This window comes from Nicotiana tomentosiformis, chromosome 3 (genome assembly GCF_000390325.3).
Source record: "Nicotiana tomentosiformis chromosome 3, ASM39032v3, whole genome shotgun sequence".
NCBI lineage: Eukaryota > Viridiplantae > Streptophyta > Magnoliopsida > Solanales > Solanaceae > Nicotiana > Nicotiana tomentosiformis.
The window spans coordinates 148,630,611-148,647,179 of NC_090814.1; the positions used below are offsets into that span (position 1 = coordinate 148,630,611).

At 32.0% G+C, this 16,569-nt stretch overlaps 2 protein-coding genes across 2 annotated transcripts; both read left to right on the forward strand.

Annotated features, from left to right (window-relative positions):
- The first annotated feature begins 11,179 nt into the window (after nucleotides 1-11,179).
- On the forward strand, nucleotides 11,180-13,154 carry LOC138908657 (uncharacterized). Its single transcript, XM_070199338.1, has 4 exons — nucleotides 11,180-11,332; nucleotides 11,569-12,185; nucleotides 12,465-12,575; nucleotides 12,680-13,154. The coding sequence occupies exons 1-4, from the start codon at nucleotides 11,180-11,182 to the stop codon at nucleotides 13,152-13,154; spliced, it is 1,356 nt and encodes a 451-aa protein (XP_070055439.1).
- Nucleotides 13,155-14,092: 938 nt separating this feature from the next.
- On the forward strand, nucleotides 14,093-15,773 carry LOC104098018 (uncharacterized). Its single transcript, XM_009604666.1, has 3 exons — nucleotides 14,093-14,627; nucleotides 14,919-15,238; nucleotides 15,498-15,773. Exons 1-3 carry the CDS (start codon nucleotides 14,093-14,095, stop codon nucleotides 15,771-15,773), a joined length of 1,131 nt encoding a protein of 376 aa, XP_009602961.1.
- Nucleotides 15,774-16,569: the final 796 nt, after the last annotated feature.

Sequence of the window (16,569 nt, forward strand, 5' to 3'; positions counted from 1 at the left end):
AACCCCTTCCTATAAAGATGAAGCTTAACTTCCTCCGATTTTTTAAATTTCATACAATCACACATGACACAAGGCACCTAATTATTCCTTCGCTTTGGTATGGTGAAAGTGACACTGCATGTCTAATAAAGTCATCAACCCATTCTACAAAATCCTCTCGCAATTCTCGACGATAAGAATAATTTTTATTGTACATCCAAGTACGATGTTCCATCTATACAAATAAAACAATAACAAATTAATTTATTCTACAATTATAAATTAATTAAATATTTTTTAGTTAATTCAAGATAATTATTTTTTTCTAATTACACCAAAAATTAAATTATAGTAAATATAATTAATTATAAACTATAAGTTCAATTCATATCCTAAGAGTTTAAACATAAACTAAAAGTTCAATTCATATCCTAAGAGTTTAAACATAAACTAAAAGTTCAATTTATATCCTAAAAGTTCAATTCATATCCAAAAGGTTCAATTTATATCCTAAAAGTCCAATTCATATCCAAAAAGTTCAATTTATATCCTAAAAGTTCAATTCATATCCAAAAGGTTCAATTTATATCCTAAAAGTTCAATTCATATCCAAAAAGTTCAATTCATATCTTAAGTTCAACCCATATCCTAAAAGTTCAATTCACAAGAACAAATCCTAAAAACTCAATTTAATTCATATCCTAAAAGTTTAAACATAAACTAAAAGTTCAATTCATATCCTAAGAGTTTAAACATAAACTAAAAGTTCAATTTATATCCTAAAAGTTCAATTCACAAGGACAAATCCTAAAAACTCAATTCAATTCATATCCTAAGAGTTTAAACACAAACTAAAAGTTCAATTTATATCCTAAAAGTTCAATTCATATCCTAAAAGTTCAACCCATACCCTAAAAGTTCGATTCACAAGAACAAATTCTAAAAACTAAATTCAATTCAAAGTTAATAATTCAATTATAACTAAACTATTCAAAACAATACAAACTTAAACATTCAATTTATACCATATGTAATCCATTCAATTAAAACAAGACCTAAACCCTAGATTTCATTAAAATACAAAGTTAAATAATCAATTGAAACACTAATTAATTAATTCATAACTAATTAACAAAACATTAAATTTATACACAAAAGAAATAAGTTGTAATTCAAACCTAGAATTTTTAGGAGGTAGAGAAGAGGGGCAGCAGCTAGCAGCGACGGTGGCAGCCGGGCAGTGGCGACGCGGGGTGGGGAATGAGATTTGTGTGAGGAAAATAGAGAAGGAGAGGGGAAGGTATTGGGTGAGGAGTATGAAAATTTGGAGAAGAGAGGTAAGAGAAATGGTGGGAATCCCGTATATTTCAGATCTAATTTTAGAATTACCGACCAAAGTTGGTCGGTACATTAAGTGTTGACCGTTTGACTATAAACCGACCAACTTTGGTTGGTTATTTTTTTAAAAAAAAACTAAATTGTTTTTTTGTGTGTTTTTATTTCTTAAAATATTATAAACTATAAGCATACATTTTATTTAGCTATACAATTATTATAAATAATTATAAACTATAAGCATAATCTTTTATAAATAATTATATTAACTAATTATTTTAATAAATTATAATAGCATCTATATAAGTAAATTTTCCAAGTTATAATTAAGTATATGAGTAATTTCACCCACACATACACATACACTATATTGTAATTGATGATCAATCGCATACATTACTACGTACAAAAGATTTGTCAATTGATAAACTAATATTATTCTATTTTAAATATGTTTAGTCGTTAATTTGACCTATTAACTCGTTTACTTAATGCTAATAACTTCTTTCGCTTCTTTTATTTCTGATCCATATATATATATATATATATACATGTCAAAGATGTTTAGTAAGTCTTCTATTTTTCATTCGTTCATCACTAATAATGCATGACATAGATTAATCGATATAGGTCGAGACATTTTGTTTTTAATATTAATCGATATAGGTCAAAACGTTTTGTTTTTAATATTCATCGATGCATCTAAGTAAGTTATAAGTCGATGAATCAATTTACAAATAGATATATTTGATGATGATAAATTATATATACTAATTAGATTATTGCTTCTTCACAAGTCTATCCCTAAAAGAACCTTACCCTATGGTCCTAGCGCTTCGTGTTCTTGTATATATACGGCTACACCTACACACACACACACACACTTCATTGTACTACTTTAACTATATATAGCTTGTTATAGTATATGTTAGTGTATTCATTATTTGTATTACAAAATAAAGTGTTAAAGAATTATATTTATATTATTTAAATAGTAAATATTAAAGTGATTCAAAAGTTTGACCAATGTTGACCTAATAACCGACCAACTTTGGTCGGTTATTTTCCAGAAAAAAAAAATATACCGACCAAAGTTGGTCGGTAATGCTTCCCCTGCATTAACCGACCAACTTTGGTCGACAATCTTAAATATAAATTCTTTAAATTTTATAAAATATTTTAAATAATAATATAATTATTAAAATTTTAAAAATTGGGTCCATATTACCGACCAAAGTTGGTCGGTAATAAAAAAGTTGCTTTGACTAAGCAAGTCTGACCAGCTCTTGCTTTGACTAAGCAAGTCTGACTAAGCAACTTTCTAAAGTTGCATCATCTTTATAATATAACATGCAACCATCTTCACAATAATCAATTCTCATTGACGAATGTCCTTACTTAGAAACCAATCTCTTTGCCTTATAGAAATCACCAGTTAAGTTGATATTTGGGTCAACTAGTTCACTCATAAGGTCAATGAAAGAGTCCATGGCTGCTTGAGAAATATTCCAATCAGATTTGATGCTTAGTGATCTAACTGCAACAGACAGATCAGAGCACGGACTTCCTTCACGTAGTGGACGACTAGCTTCCTCTAACTGTTCATAAAAATATTTTGCATCATCATTAGGAGTTTGTTCAACATTTTCATTGGACTCACCCCCGAAGTGCATCCCAAAAGCATCCGCAACCATATCTTGAATTCTAAAATCATGATTTGTATTCTCCACCGACCTACTACTTTCACCAACAACCATGTTATGAAATATTCCACGACTACCATCGATCTCTTCATGATTAGTCCACACAAAGTAATTCTCTATAAACCCCTTCCTATAAAGATGAAGCTTAACTTCCTCCGATTTTTTAAATTTCATACAATCACACATGACACAAGGCACCTAATTATTCCTTCGCTTTGGTATGGTGAAAGTGACACTGCATGTCTAATAAAGTCATCAACCCATTCTATAAAATCCTCTCGCAATTCCCAATGATAAGAATAATTTCTATTGTACATCCAAGTACGATGTTCCATCTATACAAATAAAACAATAACAAATTAATTTATTCTACAATTATAAATTAATTAAATATTTTTTAGTTAATTAAAGATAATTATTTTTTTCTAATTACACCAAAAATTAAATTATAGTAAATATAATTAATTATAAACTATAAGTTCAATTCATATCCTAAGAGTTTAAACATAAACTAAAAGTTCAATTCATATCCTAAGAGTTTAAACATAAACTAAAAGTTCAATTTATATCCTAAAAGTTCAATTCATATACAAAAGGTTCAATTTATATCCTAAAAGTTCAATTCATATCCAAAAAGTTCAATTTATATCCTAAAAGTTTAATTCATATCCAAAAGGTTCAATTTATATCCTAAAAGTTCAATTCATATCCAAAAAGTTCAATTCATATCTTAAGTTCAACCCATATCTTAAAAGTTCAATTCACAAGAACAAATCCTAAAAACTCAATTTAATTCATATCCTAAAAGTTTAAACATAAACTAAAAGTTCAATTCATATCCTAAGAGTTTAAACATAAACTAAAAGTTCAATTTATATCCTAAAAGTTCAATTCACAAGGACAAATCCTAAAAACTCAATTCAATTCATATCCTAAGAGTTTAAACACAAACTAAAAGTTCAATTTATGTCCTAAAAGTTCAATTTATATCCTAAAAGTTCAACCCATACCCTAAAAGTTCGATTCACAAGAACAAATCCTAAAAACTAAATTCAATTCAAAGTTAATAATTCAATTATAACTAAACTATTCAAAACAATACAAACTTAAACATTCAATTTATACCATAAGTAATCCATTCAATTAAAACAAGACCTAAACCCTAGATTTCATTAAAATACAAAGTTAAATAATCAATTGAAACACTAATTAACTAATTCATAACTAATTAACAAAATATTAAATTTATACACAAAAGAAATAAGTTGTAATTTAAACCTAGAATTTTTAGGAGGTGGAGAAGAGGGGCAGCAGCTAGCAGCGACGGTGGCAGCCGGGCAGTGGCGACGCGGGGTGGGGAATGAGATTTGTGTGAGGAAAATAGAGAAGGAGAGGGGAAGGTATTGAGTGAGGAGTATGAAAATTTGGAGAAGAGAGGTAAGAGAAATGATGGGAATCCCGGATATTTCAGATCTAATTTTAGAATTACCGATCAAAGTTGGTCGGTACATTAAGTGTTGACCGTTTGACTATAAACCAACCAACTTTGGTCGGTTATTTTTTAAAAAAAACTAAATTGTTTTTTTGTGTGTTTTTATTTCTTAAAATATTATAAACTATAAGCATACATTTTATTTAACTATACAATAATTATAAATAATTATAAACTATAAACATAATCTTTTATAAATAATTATATTAACTAATTATTTTAATAAATTATAATAGCATCTATATAAGTAAATTTTCTAAGTTATAATTAAGTATATGAGTAATTTCACACACACATACACATACACTATATTGTAATTGATGATCAATCGCATACATTACTACGTACAAAATATTTGTCAATTGATAAACTAATATTATTCTATTTTAAATATGTTTAGTCGTTAATTTGACCTATTAACTCGTTTACTTAATGCTAATAACTTCTTTCGCTTCTTTTATTTCTGATCCATATATATATATACATGTCAAAGATGTTTAGTATTAAGTCTTCTATTTTTCATTCGTTCATCACTAATAATGCATGACATAGATTAATCGATATAGGTCGAGACGTTTTGTTTTTAATATTAATCGATATAGGTCAAAACGTTTTGTTTTTAATATTCATCGATGCATCTAAGTAAGTTATGATTCGATGAATCAATTTACAAATAGATATATTTGATGATGATAAATTATATATACTAATTAGATTATTGCTTCTTCACAAGTCTATCCCTAAAAGAACCTGACCCTATGGTCCTAGTGCTTCGTGTTCTTATATATATACGGCTACACCTACACACACACACACACACACACTTCATTGTACTACTTTAACTATATATAGCTTGTTATAGTATATGTTAGTGTATTCATTATTTGTATTACAAAATAAAGTATTAACGAATTATATTTATATTATTTAAATAGTAAATATTAAAGTGATTCAAAAGTTTGACCAATATTGACCTAATAACCGACCAACTTTGGTCGGTTATTTTCCAGGAAAAAAAAAAATATACCGACCAAAGTTGGTCGGTAAATGCTTCCCCTGCATTAACCGACCAACTTTGGTCGACAATCTTAAATATAAATTCTTTAAATTTTATAAAATATTTTAAATAATAATATAATTATTAAAATTTTAAAAATTGGGTCCACATTACCGACCAAAGTTGGTCGGTAATAAAAAAGTTGCTTTGACTAAGCAAGTCTGACCAGCTTTGCTTTGACTAAGCAAGTCTGACTAAGCAACTTTCTAAAGTTGCATCATCTTTATAATATAACATGCAACCATCTTCACAATAATCAATTCTCATTGACGAATGTCCTTACTTAGAAACCAATCTCTTTGCCTTATAGAAATCACCAGTTAAGTTGATATTTGGGTCAACTAGTTCGCTCATAAGGTCAATGAAAGAGTCCATGGCCTTTTGAAAAATATTCCAATCAGATTTGATGCTTAGTAATCTAACTGCAATAAACAGATCAGAGCACGGACTTCCTTCACGTAGTGGACGACTAGCTTCCTCTAACTGTTCATAAAAATATTTTGCATCATCATTAGGAGTTTGTTCAACATTTTCATTGGACTCACCCCCGAAGTGCATCCCAAAAGCATCCGCAACCATATCTTGAATTCTAAAATCATGATTTGTATTCTCCACCGACCTACTACTTTCACCAATAACCATGTTATGAAATATTCCATGACTACCATCGATCTCTTCATGATTAGTCCACACAAAGTAATTCTCTATAAACCCCTTCCTATAAAGATGAAGCTTAACTTCCTCCGATTTTTTAAATTTCATACAATCACACATGACACAAGGCACCTAATTATTCCTTCGCTTTGGTATGGTGAAAGTGACACTGCATGTCTAATAAAGTCATCAACCCATTCTACAAAATTCTCTCGCAATTCCTGACGATAAGAATAATTCCTATTGTACATCCAAGTACGATGTTCCATCTATACAAATAAAACAATAACAAATTAATTTATTCTACAATTATAAATTAATTAAATCTTTTTTAGTTAATTCAAGATAATTATTTTTTCCTAATTACACCAAAAATTAAATTATAGTAAATATAATTAATTATAAACTATAAGTTCAATTCATATCCTAAGAGTTTAAACATAAACTAAAAGTTCAATTCATATCTTAAGAGTTTAAACATAAACTAAAAGTTTAATTTATATCCTAAAAGTTCAATTCATATCCCAAAGGTTCTATTTATATCCTAAAAGTTCAATTCATATCCAAAAAGTTCAATTTATATCCTAAAAGTTCAATTCATATCCAAAAGGTTTAATTTATATCCTAAAAGTTCAATTCATATCCAAAAAGTTCAATTCATATCTTAAGTTCAACCCATATCCTAAAAGTTCAATTCACAAGAACAAATCCTAAAAACTCAATTTAATTCATATCCTAAAAGTTTAAACATAAACTAAAAGTTCAATTCATATCCTAAGAGTTTAAACATAAACTAAAAGTTCAATTTATATCCTAAAAGTTCATTTCACAAGGACAAATCCTAAAAACTCAATTCAATTCATATCCTAAGAGTTTAAACACAAACTAAAAGTTTAATTTATATCCTAAAAGTTCAATTCATATCCTAAAAGTTCAACCCATACCCTAAAAGTTCGATTCACAAGAACAAATTCTAAAAACTAAATTCAATTCAAAGTTAATAATTCAATTCTAACTAAACTATTCAAAACAATACAAACTTAAATATTCAATTTATACCATATGTAATCCATTCAATTAAAACAAGACCTAAACCCTAGATTTCATTAAAATGCAAAGTTAAATAATCAATTGAAACACTAATTAACTAATTCATAATTAATTAACAAAACATTAAATTTATACACAAAAGAAATAAGTTGTAATTCAAACCTAGAATTTTTAGGAGGTGGAGAAGAGGGGCGGCAGCTAGCAGCGACGGTGGCAGCCGGGCAGTGGCGACGCGGGGTGGGAAATGAGATTTGTGTGAGGAAAATAGAGAAGGAGAGGGGAAGGTATTGAGTGAGGAGTATGAAAATTTGGAGAAGAGAGGTAAGAGAAATGGTGGGAATCCCGTATATTTCAGATCTAATTTTAGAATTATCGACCAAAGTTGGTCGGTACATTAAGTGTTGACCGTTTGACTATAAACCAATCAATTTTGGTCGGTTATTTTTTTTAAAAAAAACTAAATTATTTTTTTGTGTGTTTTTATTTCTTAAAATATTATAAACTATAAGCATACATTTTATTTAACTATACAATTATTATAAATAATTATAAACTATAAGCATAATCTTTTATAAATAATTATATTAACTAATTATTTTAATAAATTATAATAGCATCTATATAAGTAAATTTTCCAAGTTATAATTAAGTATATGAGTAATTTCACACACACATACACATACACTATATTGTAATTGATGATCAATCGCATACATTACTACGTACAAAAAATTTGTCAATTGATAAACTAATATTATTCTATTTTAAATATGTTTAGTCGTTAATTTGACCTATTAACTCGTTTACTTAATGCTAATAACTTCTTTCGCTTCTTTTATTTCTGATCCATATATATATATATATATATACATGTCAAAGATGTTTAGTAAGTCTTATATACATGTTAAAGATGTTTAGTATTAAGTCTTCTATTTTTCATTCGTTCATCACTAATAATGCATGACATAGATTAATCGATATAGGTCGAGACGTTTTGTTTTTAATATTAATCGATATAGGTCAAAACGTTTTGTTTTTAATATTCATCGATGCATCTAAGTAAGTTATAAGTCGATGAATCAATTTACAAATAGATATATTTGATGATGATAAATTATATATACTAATTAGATTATTGCTTCTTCACAAGTCTATCCCTAAAAGAACCCGACCCTACGGTCCTAGCGCTTCATGTTCTTATATATATACGGCTACTCCTACACACATACACACACACACTTCATTGTACTACTTTAACTATATATAGCTTGTTATAGTATATGTTAGTGTATTCCTTATTTGTATTACAAAATAAAATGTTAACGAATTACATTTATATTATTTAAATAGTAAATATTAAAGTGATTCAAAAGTTTGACCAATGTTGACCTAATAACCGACCAACTTTGGTCGGTTATTTTTCAGAAAAAAAAATATACCGACCAAAGTTGGTCGGTAAATGCTTCCCCTGCATTAACCGACCAACTTTGGTCGGCAATCTTAAATATAAATTCTTTAAATTTTATAAAATATTTTAAATAATAATATAATTATTAAAATTTTAAAAATTGGGTCCACATTACCGACCAAAGTTGGTCGGTAATAAAAAAGTTACTTTGACTAAGCAAGTCTGACCAGCTCGGTCAAATTTTTGACCAATTTACCGACCAACTTTGGTCAGTATGTAATTTTAAAAAAATATAAAATATTTTTTTTGTAGTTTTCGTCTATGTTGGACGGTGTTTTGGTCGCTTTTTTTGACCGACCAATGTTAGTCGATTTTTAGTAGATTTCTAGTAGTGGAAAACAGTTGAATCTCACGTTCAGATATAAATTTCAGATGGTATAATTAACTGTTGTTAGTATTTAGGGTAGAATTAAATGATTTGAATATATTAAGTTATATGAATTACAGTCACTTGACTTTATTCTTTGTATTTCAGTTTTATCATACAGCCCCTTAGCTTAGTCCACTTTATAAGTGTTAAGTGTCAATCTGCACATGGTGATTATTAGTATTCCTAATCATGATATGATGGATTTAATCAAATAAATTAAGTAGGACCATTTTACCTTGTTTAACTACTTCAACATGTTTGGGAATTTCAAGAAATGTTCTAATAATTATATGAAATGTATATATTAGATAAAAGACTCACGTTTTAATTAAGGCTACTCATATCTTGAATATGGTAAGAGTCTAACTACTTTGTAATTATATATTTCGAAAATAAGACACTCAAACGGTGTGTTTGGTACGAAGGAAAATGTTTTTCACGAAAAATATTTTCCTAAAAAATATTTTCATTGAAGATGAGTGGTATTATCACTTATTTTCTCTTGTTTTGTTGGTGAGTAAAAAAACTTTTTCAAAAAATATTTTCTAGTGTTTGGTTAGAGAGTAGAAAATATTTTTTAGCTACTCTCCTCACCCCCATTCCCCTAAGTCCCCATGTTTCATATGCTCTCCTCCTCCCTCCCCCCTCCCCCCCCCCTCCCAAATACCCAAACATTTTCAAGACTCTATTTTCCTCAAGAATTTAATTATTCTTCTAAAAATTTATACAAACCCAAAGGAAATAATGTGGGGTTGGAGGGGTTGGATGGGGGTGGGGCGCGGGGTGGGGGCGGATGGGGATGGGTAGGTGGAGGTGTGGGGATGTGGAGGTGGGTGGTGGGGGTTGGAATAGGGCGGGGAAGGTCAAAAGAAGTTTTAGAAAATGTTTTCCCTTCTCTTGATAGGGAAAATTTCATAAGAAAAATATTTTTCAAAACATTTAAGCCAACGTCCAAACATGGGAAAATTGGATTCATACCAAACACATCCAAAGTGTAAAATATTTAACAATTTGTATTTTTGCATTTTATATAATATAAACATCGATAGATTTCAGGTTCATTCCTCCAAGCCTTTTCCTTTTATTTGTAAAATGGACCATTTTATTGAAAATTTAAAACCTACTCGGAAAAGAAAATTGAGCCCGTGAGAACATATATTTGAATTAGAAGTTGAAGTTGGGAATAAATCTATTCGCTATCTGTTTATATAACTTGATTCCTAATTATGGGAGTTCTTAATTTGTATGTACACATGAAAAATACACTCACATAAATTGAGTCTCGTCAACACTAATATTCAAGTCAATACTAACATGAAGGAGGAGGAGTAGCGGATTCAAGATTTTAAAGTCATAGGTGAAACAAGTAATATTTCTTGATGTATATTGTATTGGTGGAATATTGGAATGCTGACATGGCATGGTACGAGGAACAATGATATGGCGACAAGTGGTTTTCTTAATTGATAAAGAAGAGAAGGCACGGGAGAAAATACCCACGAGACGGTACAAAAAAAAAGAGAGAGAATCGGGCCTAACAGTTGGCAAAGAATAAATGAGGACGAAATGAATAAAGAATAAAAAGAAGGAAAGGTACATGAACCGGAAGTAAATAAGGAAAGGGAATCGGAACTGATATAAGGTATTTATGACAATAAATACGCCAGTTATAGATATCCGAGATAATGGGCAATCAATATCATTAATGCCCTAATCAACCCAAATTATGTGAGTAAAATCGTTATTATTGTATATTCCTATATAAGGATACAAAATCCTATTTGTAGGGATAGATCAGAGCCAATATTGAAATATACTCTTTACTTTTCTGCTTTCTCGAAATTCTTTACCTTGACTTTGCAATTTGTCCATCAATTATTTCCTAAGTTATTCTTATTAATTTCCTCTGATATCATTGTGAAAGTGAAGTAAAACTTGGTTATCAGTAACCCGTTTTCTTCTAAAATTAGATTTTGACCAAAAGACTTATTTTTGGTTAAACAAATTGATTCCGTTACCGGGAATTTGATAATCTTTTCACTTTCCAAACTCACTTTTCTGACAAACAATCATGTCAACTGCCAACGACAACAACCAACTGAACCAACAGGAGGGAGGAACTCCACCAATCCCTTCACCACAAGAATCTCCTCGACAGTCCAGAGAGGGAACGCCTCAAAGATCAACATCACATACAAATGATCAACAAGGGGATGAGCAGATTGTCGAACAGGACGCATCAAAACAATTAATGAACACGTCAACAACGCCCTCCAAGCTTTTGTTAGTGTATTGCCAACTGCGCCACCAACTCCTCCTCCAAACAATACTGCGACTATAGAAAACACACGCTCGGGACTTGCGAATTCAGGAAGCGGAGGAACACCCAGTGAATCTCGTGATAGAAGGTCAGGTACACCAAATAATTCTGATTTACAAAGTTTGGCACTAACTTTGCAGAAACAGCTGAAAGAGCATAATGATCACATAGAACAAATACTTAACGTACCACCTGTGATTAAAGGAGTAGATAATGATAAATATTCACAACAGCCCTGGAAGCCAAGTGCAGGACCTTTGCCGATTCCTAAGAAGTTTAAAATACCTGATATTCCAAAATATGATAGAACAACCGACCCACAAGATCACGTAATCGCGTTTACAATTGGCGTGAAAGACAACGATTTAACCAAGCAAGAAATTGAATCAGTGTTGGTCAAAACAATTGGCAAAACACTCACGAAAGGAGCACTAACATTGTATTCTCTCTTACCTGAAAACTCTATTGATTCTTTTGCTGAGCTTGTAGATTCAGTTATAAAAGCACATTCGGAAGATCAAAAAGTTGAGAAGAGGATGGAAGACATCTTTAAAATAAAACAAGGAGATACTGAGCTACTCAAGGAATTTGTGGATAGATTTCAACATGAAAGGATGATGCTACCGCGAGTACCTGATAATTGGGCAGCTATGACGTTTGCAAGTAACTTAAATGAAAAAATCTCAGAAGCCACGAGGAGACTTAAGGAAAGCTTACGAGAATTACCTGCTACAACATGGAATGATGTGTACAATAGGTACAGCACGAAGCTGTGGATAGAAGAAGACACGATCACACAGGCAATAGGTGATGAAATAACAAGTTCGAGATGACCAGAATCTGAAAAAAGGTCCGGTAAAAATAGGTACGAACCTTACATGGGACCTGCAGGACAGGATTCACGGTCCAAAAAAGAAAACATACGGTATGATTCTAGATCAAGGCATAGAGATGCGGGTTCATCATCCAAGTTCGTAAAAGGACGAGATACGTGAGACAGTAATGCTAATACAAATGTAAGGATTGGTGATTACAGTTTCAATATTAGCACTTCTGAGTTGGTAGTTGTTCTAAGGAGTATGGGAGATAAGGTGCGGTGGCTTAAAGAAATGAGATCAAACCCTAGCAGAAGAAATCCAGATTTCTGGTGTGAGTTTCATAATGACCATGGCCACAAATAGCATATTGCAGATTATTACAAGGTGAAGTAGAGCATTTGTTAAAACAGCGTTATTTAACTAACTTGTTCAGTGAGAAAGATAAGCAATCTTATATGAAGAATAGACAAGATCCTCCAAAACCTTTGTCGCCAAAAAGAACGGTTAACGTGATAAGCGGGGGAGAAGAGGTCAACGGTGTGACATATACGGTTGCAAAGAAGACATCAAAAGTCACGGTCACCCATGGGAAGCGAGTTCGCCAAGTTTTGGAGGAAGACAGTATAATGTTTGATGATACAGATGCAGATGGCTTGATAATCCCTCACAATTATGCACTGGTAATATCTTTACTTGTACATGATATTAATGTTAAACGAGTTTTGATTGATCCAGGTAGCTCCGTAAATATTATTCTTCTGAGAGTGGTAAATAAGATGCAAGCTGATGACAAGATGGTGCCGAAAGCACGTACCTTATCTGGATTCGATAATTCAAGCATTGTCACAAAAGGGGAAATAGTGCTTACCACATTTGCAGAAGAAGTTGTCAAGGATACAAAATTCTAGGTGATAGATACGGACATGGCTTATAATATGATTCTTGGCACCGTCTACTTTACATCAAATTATTAAGTTTTGTTCGCAATGGGGGATTCGACAAATCCATGGAGATCAGCAGGCTTCTAAAAATATCAATTCAGTTGCGGATTCGAGCACATTGAACGATGATGCAAATAAGAAATAACAACTACAGAATTTAGTTGAGGACATAAATATACAAACCTCAACTGAAAACGGTTCAGGACAGACGAATGTAGATTCATGACCTGATGTTATTCAAGAGCCAGAAGAGAATAAAAACATCAAAACAACAATTGAAGAACTCGAGGATATCACACTTTCCGAGCAGTGGCCAGATAGAAAAGTTTAGGTTAGAATGAAGCTAAGCTCGGGAATGAAAGGTAAACCTATCCAATTTTTACAAGTTAACGCAGATTGCTTTGTTTGGTCGCATTCAAATATGACATGTATACCACCGGAGATGATGACCCACAAGCTAAATGAAGATACTTCATATCCACCTGTGAAACAGAAGAAAAGAAAGCAGGGATCCTTCACAAATCAGGTGATCCAGGATGAGGTACAAAAACTTTTAACAATTGGATCAATACGAGAGGTAAAATATCCTAACTGGCTAGCTAATAATACTGTAGTAGTACCAAAAAAGAATGGGAAATGGCGAGTTTGTGTAGATTATACTAACTTAAATAAGGCTTGTCCTAAAGATTCATTCCCTTTACCGCACATAGATCAACTAATTGATTCTACTGCAGGACATGAGTTGTTAAGTTTTTTAGATGCCTATTCAGGATATAACCAGATAAAGATGGACCTTAGATGAAGAAAAAACTTCATTTATCACAGACAGGGGGACTTACTGTTATAAAGTCATGCCTTTCGGACTAAAAAATGGTGGAGCCACGTACCAAAGATTGGTAACAAAAATGTTTCAAGAACATCTGGGAAAGACTATAGAAGTCTACATTGATGATATACTAGTCAAATCGGTACAGGCAGGAGATCATATCCAGCATTTGTCGGACACTTTTCAGATTCTCCGCAAGTTCAATATGAAGTTAAATCCAGAAAAATATGCCTTTGGCGTGGCTTCAGGTAAGTTTTGGGGTTTTCTTGTTTCTAACCGAGGTATTGAAGTGAACCCTGCACAAATCAAAGCCATTGACGAGATACCAGACATACTCACGAGCAAAAAAGAGGTGCAGAGGTTGACAAGTAGGATAGCAGCTTTGGGAAGATTTATTTCCAAATCTTCGGAGAAACGTTTTAAGTTCTTCTCAGTATTGAAAAAGCAAAACCAATTTGAGTGGACTAACGAATGTCAACAAGCTCTTAAAAATCTAAAAGCATCTTTGTCAAATCCACCCCTACTGGCTAAACCAAAGGATGGAGAAAGGCTACTCATCTATCTCGCTGTGTCAGAAATGGCGGTAAGTGCAGTACTGGTACGAGAAAATAAAGGTAAATAATCTCCAATTTATTATGTTAGCAAATCATTGTTGGATGCTAAAACTCGATACCCTCACTTAGAAAAACTTGCTTTAGCATTAATTATGGCATCTAGAAAGTTGAGGCCTTATTTTCAATGTCATCCTATCTCTATAGTAACTGCCTATCCCCTAAGAAATATATTGCATAAGCAAGAGCTGTCATGTAGGTTAGCTAAATGGTCTATTGAACTTAGTGAATACGATATTGTGTATCAACCTAGAACTGCGATAAAATTTTAAGTTTTAGCAAATTTTGTGGCAGATTTCAATGCAGGAATAGTTCCTGAAGCAAAAAAGGAACTACAGGTATTCACCGGATCTAATCCGGGTAATTGGACCCTATTTATTGATGGCTCCTCGAATGTTAAAGGAGCGGGCTTAGGTATTGTTCTAATCCCACCTTCGGGAGAAATCATAAGGCAAGCAATAAAATATTATCCCATTACTAACAATGAAGCAGAGTACAAAGTTGTAATTGCAGGACTGGAACTGGCACGAGAACTTGGGATAGAGCGGGTTATAATCAAAAGTGAGTCACATCTGGTAGTTAACCAGATGCAGGGGACTTACATAACAAGTGAGGTACGAATGCAACAATATTTGGAAAAGGCGCGAGAATCAATCAGACAGTTCCAATCATGGAAAATCATGTAAATACCTAGGGAGAAAAATGCAAAAGCAGATGCACTGGCTAATCTCGCATTTGTTGCCGAAGTAGCGAATGCAAAAAATGCTGCCGTAATTAGATTTGTTCTATTCGGCATTCGACCACGATAAAAATGAGGTAAATTTCAATAATTTAACTTAGTATTGAAGAAATGAATTTGTTAAATTTCTGCAGTACGGAATTCTACCTGAAGACAAGAAAAGGTCTCAGTCACTTCAACGAAAAGTTGCCCATTACTGTTTGGTTCGAGGAAACATTTATCGAAAGATGTTCGGAGGACCTTTAGCAAGATGTCTCGGACCTTCTCAAATAGAATATGTGATGAGAGAAGTACATGAGGGACATTGTGAAAATCACGCAGGAGGAAGGTCCTTGGTAAAAACTCTAATAAGAGCAGGATTCTATTGGCCAAAAATTGAAGAAGATGCGGAAAGTTTTGTGTCCAAGTGACAAATGCCAACGATATTTTGGTGTTACTCTGGCAGGTGGATAGGCCCAATTACAGGGGAGACTCTACCGAAATATTTGAAAAAATTAGGAGATTGGGAGATTGAGATGTGCGAAAGAAGAGACTAGTTATGTTATCTGTTTCAAGGCGGACTCTACTTCTCATTTGAGGACGAATGATCCTAAGTGGGGGAGAATGTAACACCTCAAAAAATTTCGAAGTACTTCAGCGCTATTAAGAAAGTTGATGTGTGCGTAGGCATAAGTTGATATAGTCAGTTGAGACTAATATCGTGTGTTGATGTGAAAATCAGACTTTTTGAAAATGTTTGGGGTATAAGAAATTTGGTCTTAAACTTTACAAATATGGATAAAACGAATAATCTCAATTGATATGGTGTTGTCGGGCTTATATCGAATGCGGTAACGTGGAATCAACCGCAAGTATATGTGTAAAAGTAAAATCATCAATTTAGTAACCTCAGAATAAGTCTTAGCATGTTCGAGGACAATGTTTGTTTAAGAGGTGGAGAATGTAATGACCCGACTTGTTGTTTTGAACATTTACACTCCTTCCAACTATTTGAAGTCTTGAATAGCTTCATATGAAGTATTATGACGTGTGTGAATTGTCGGTTTTGATTTTCAGGTGTTTCAGGATTAGTTCGGAAGAATAAATTTCATGTTGGAAGCTTTAAGTTGACTGCCACAAGCTAAAGGAAAGGTACAGTTTTTATTAGTATTAACGGATTATTTTTCCAAATGGGTAGAAGCAGGAGCCTTCAAACAGGTGCGGGAG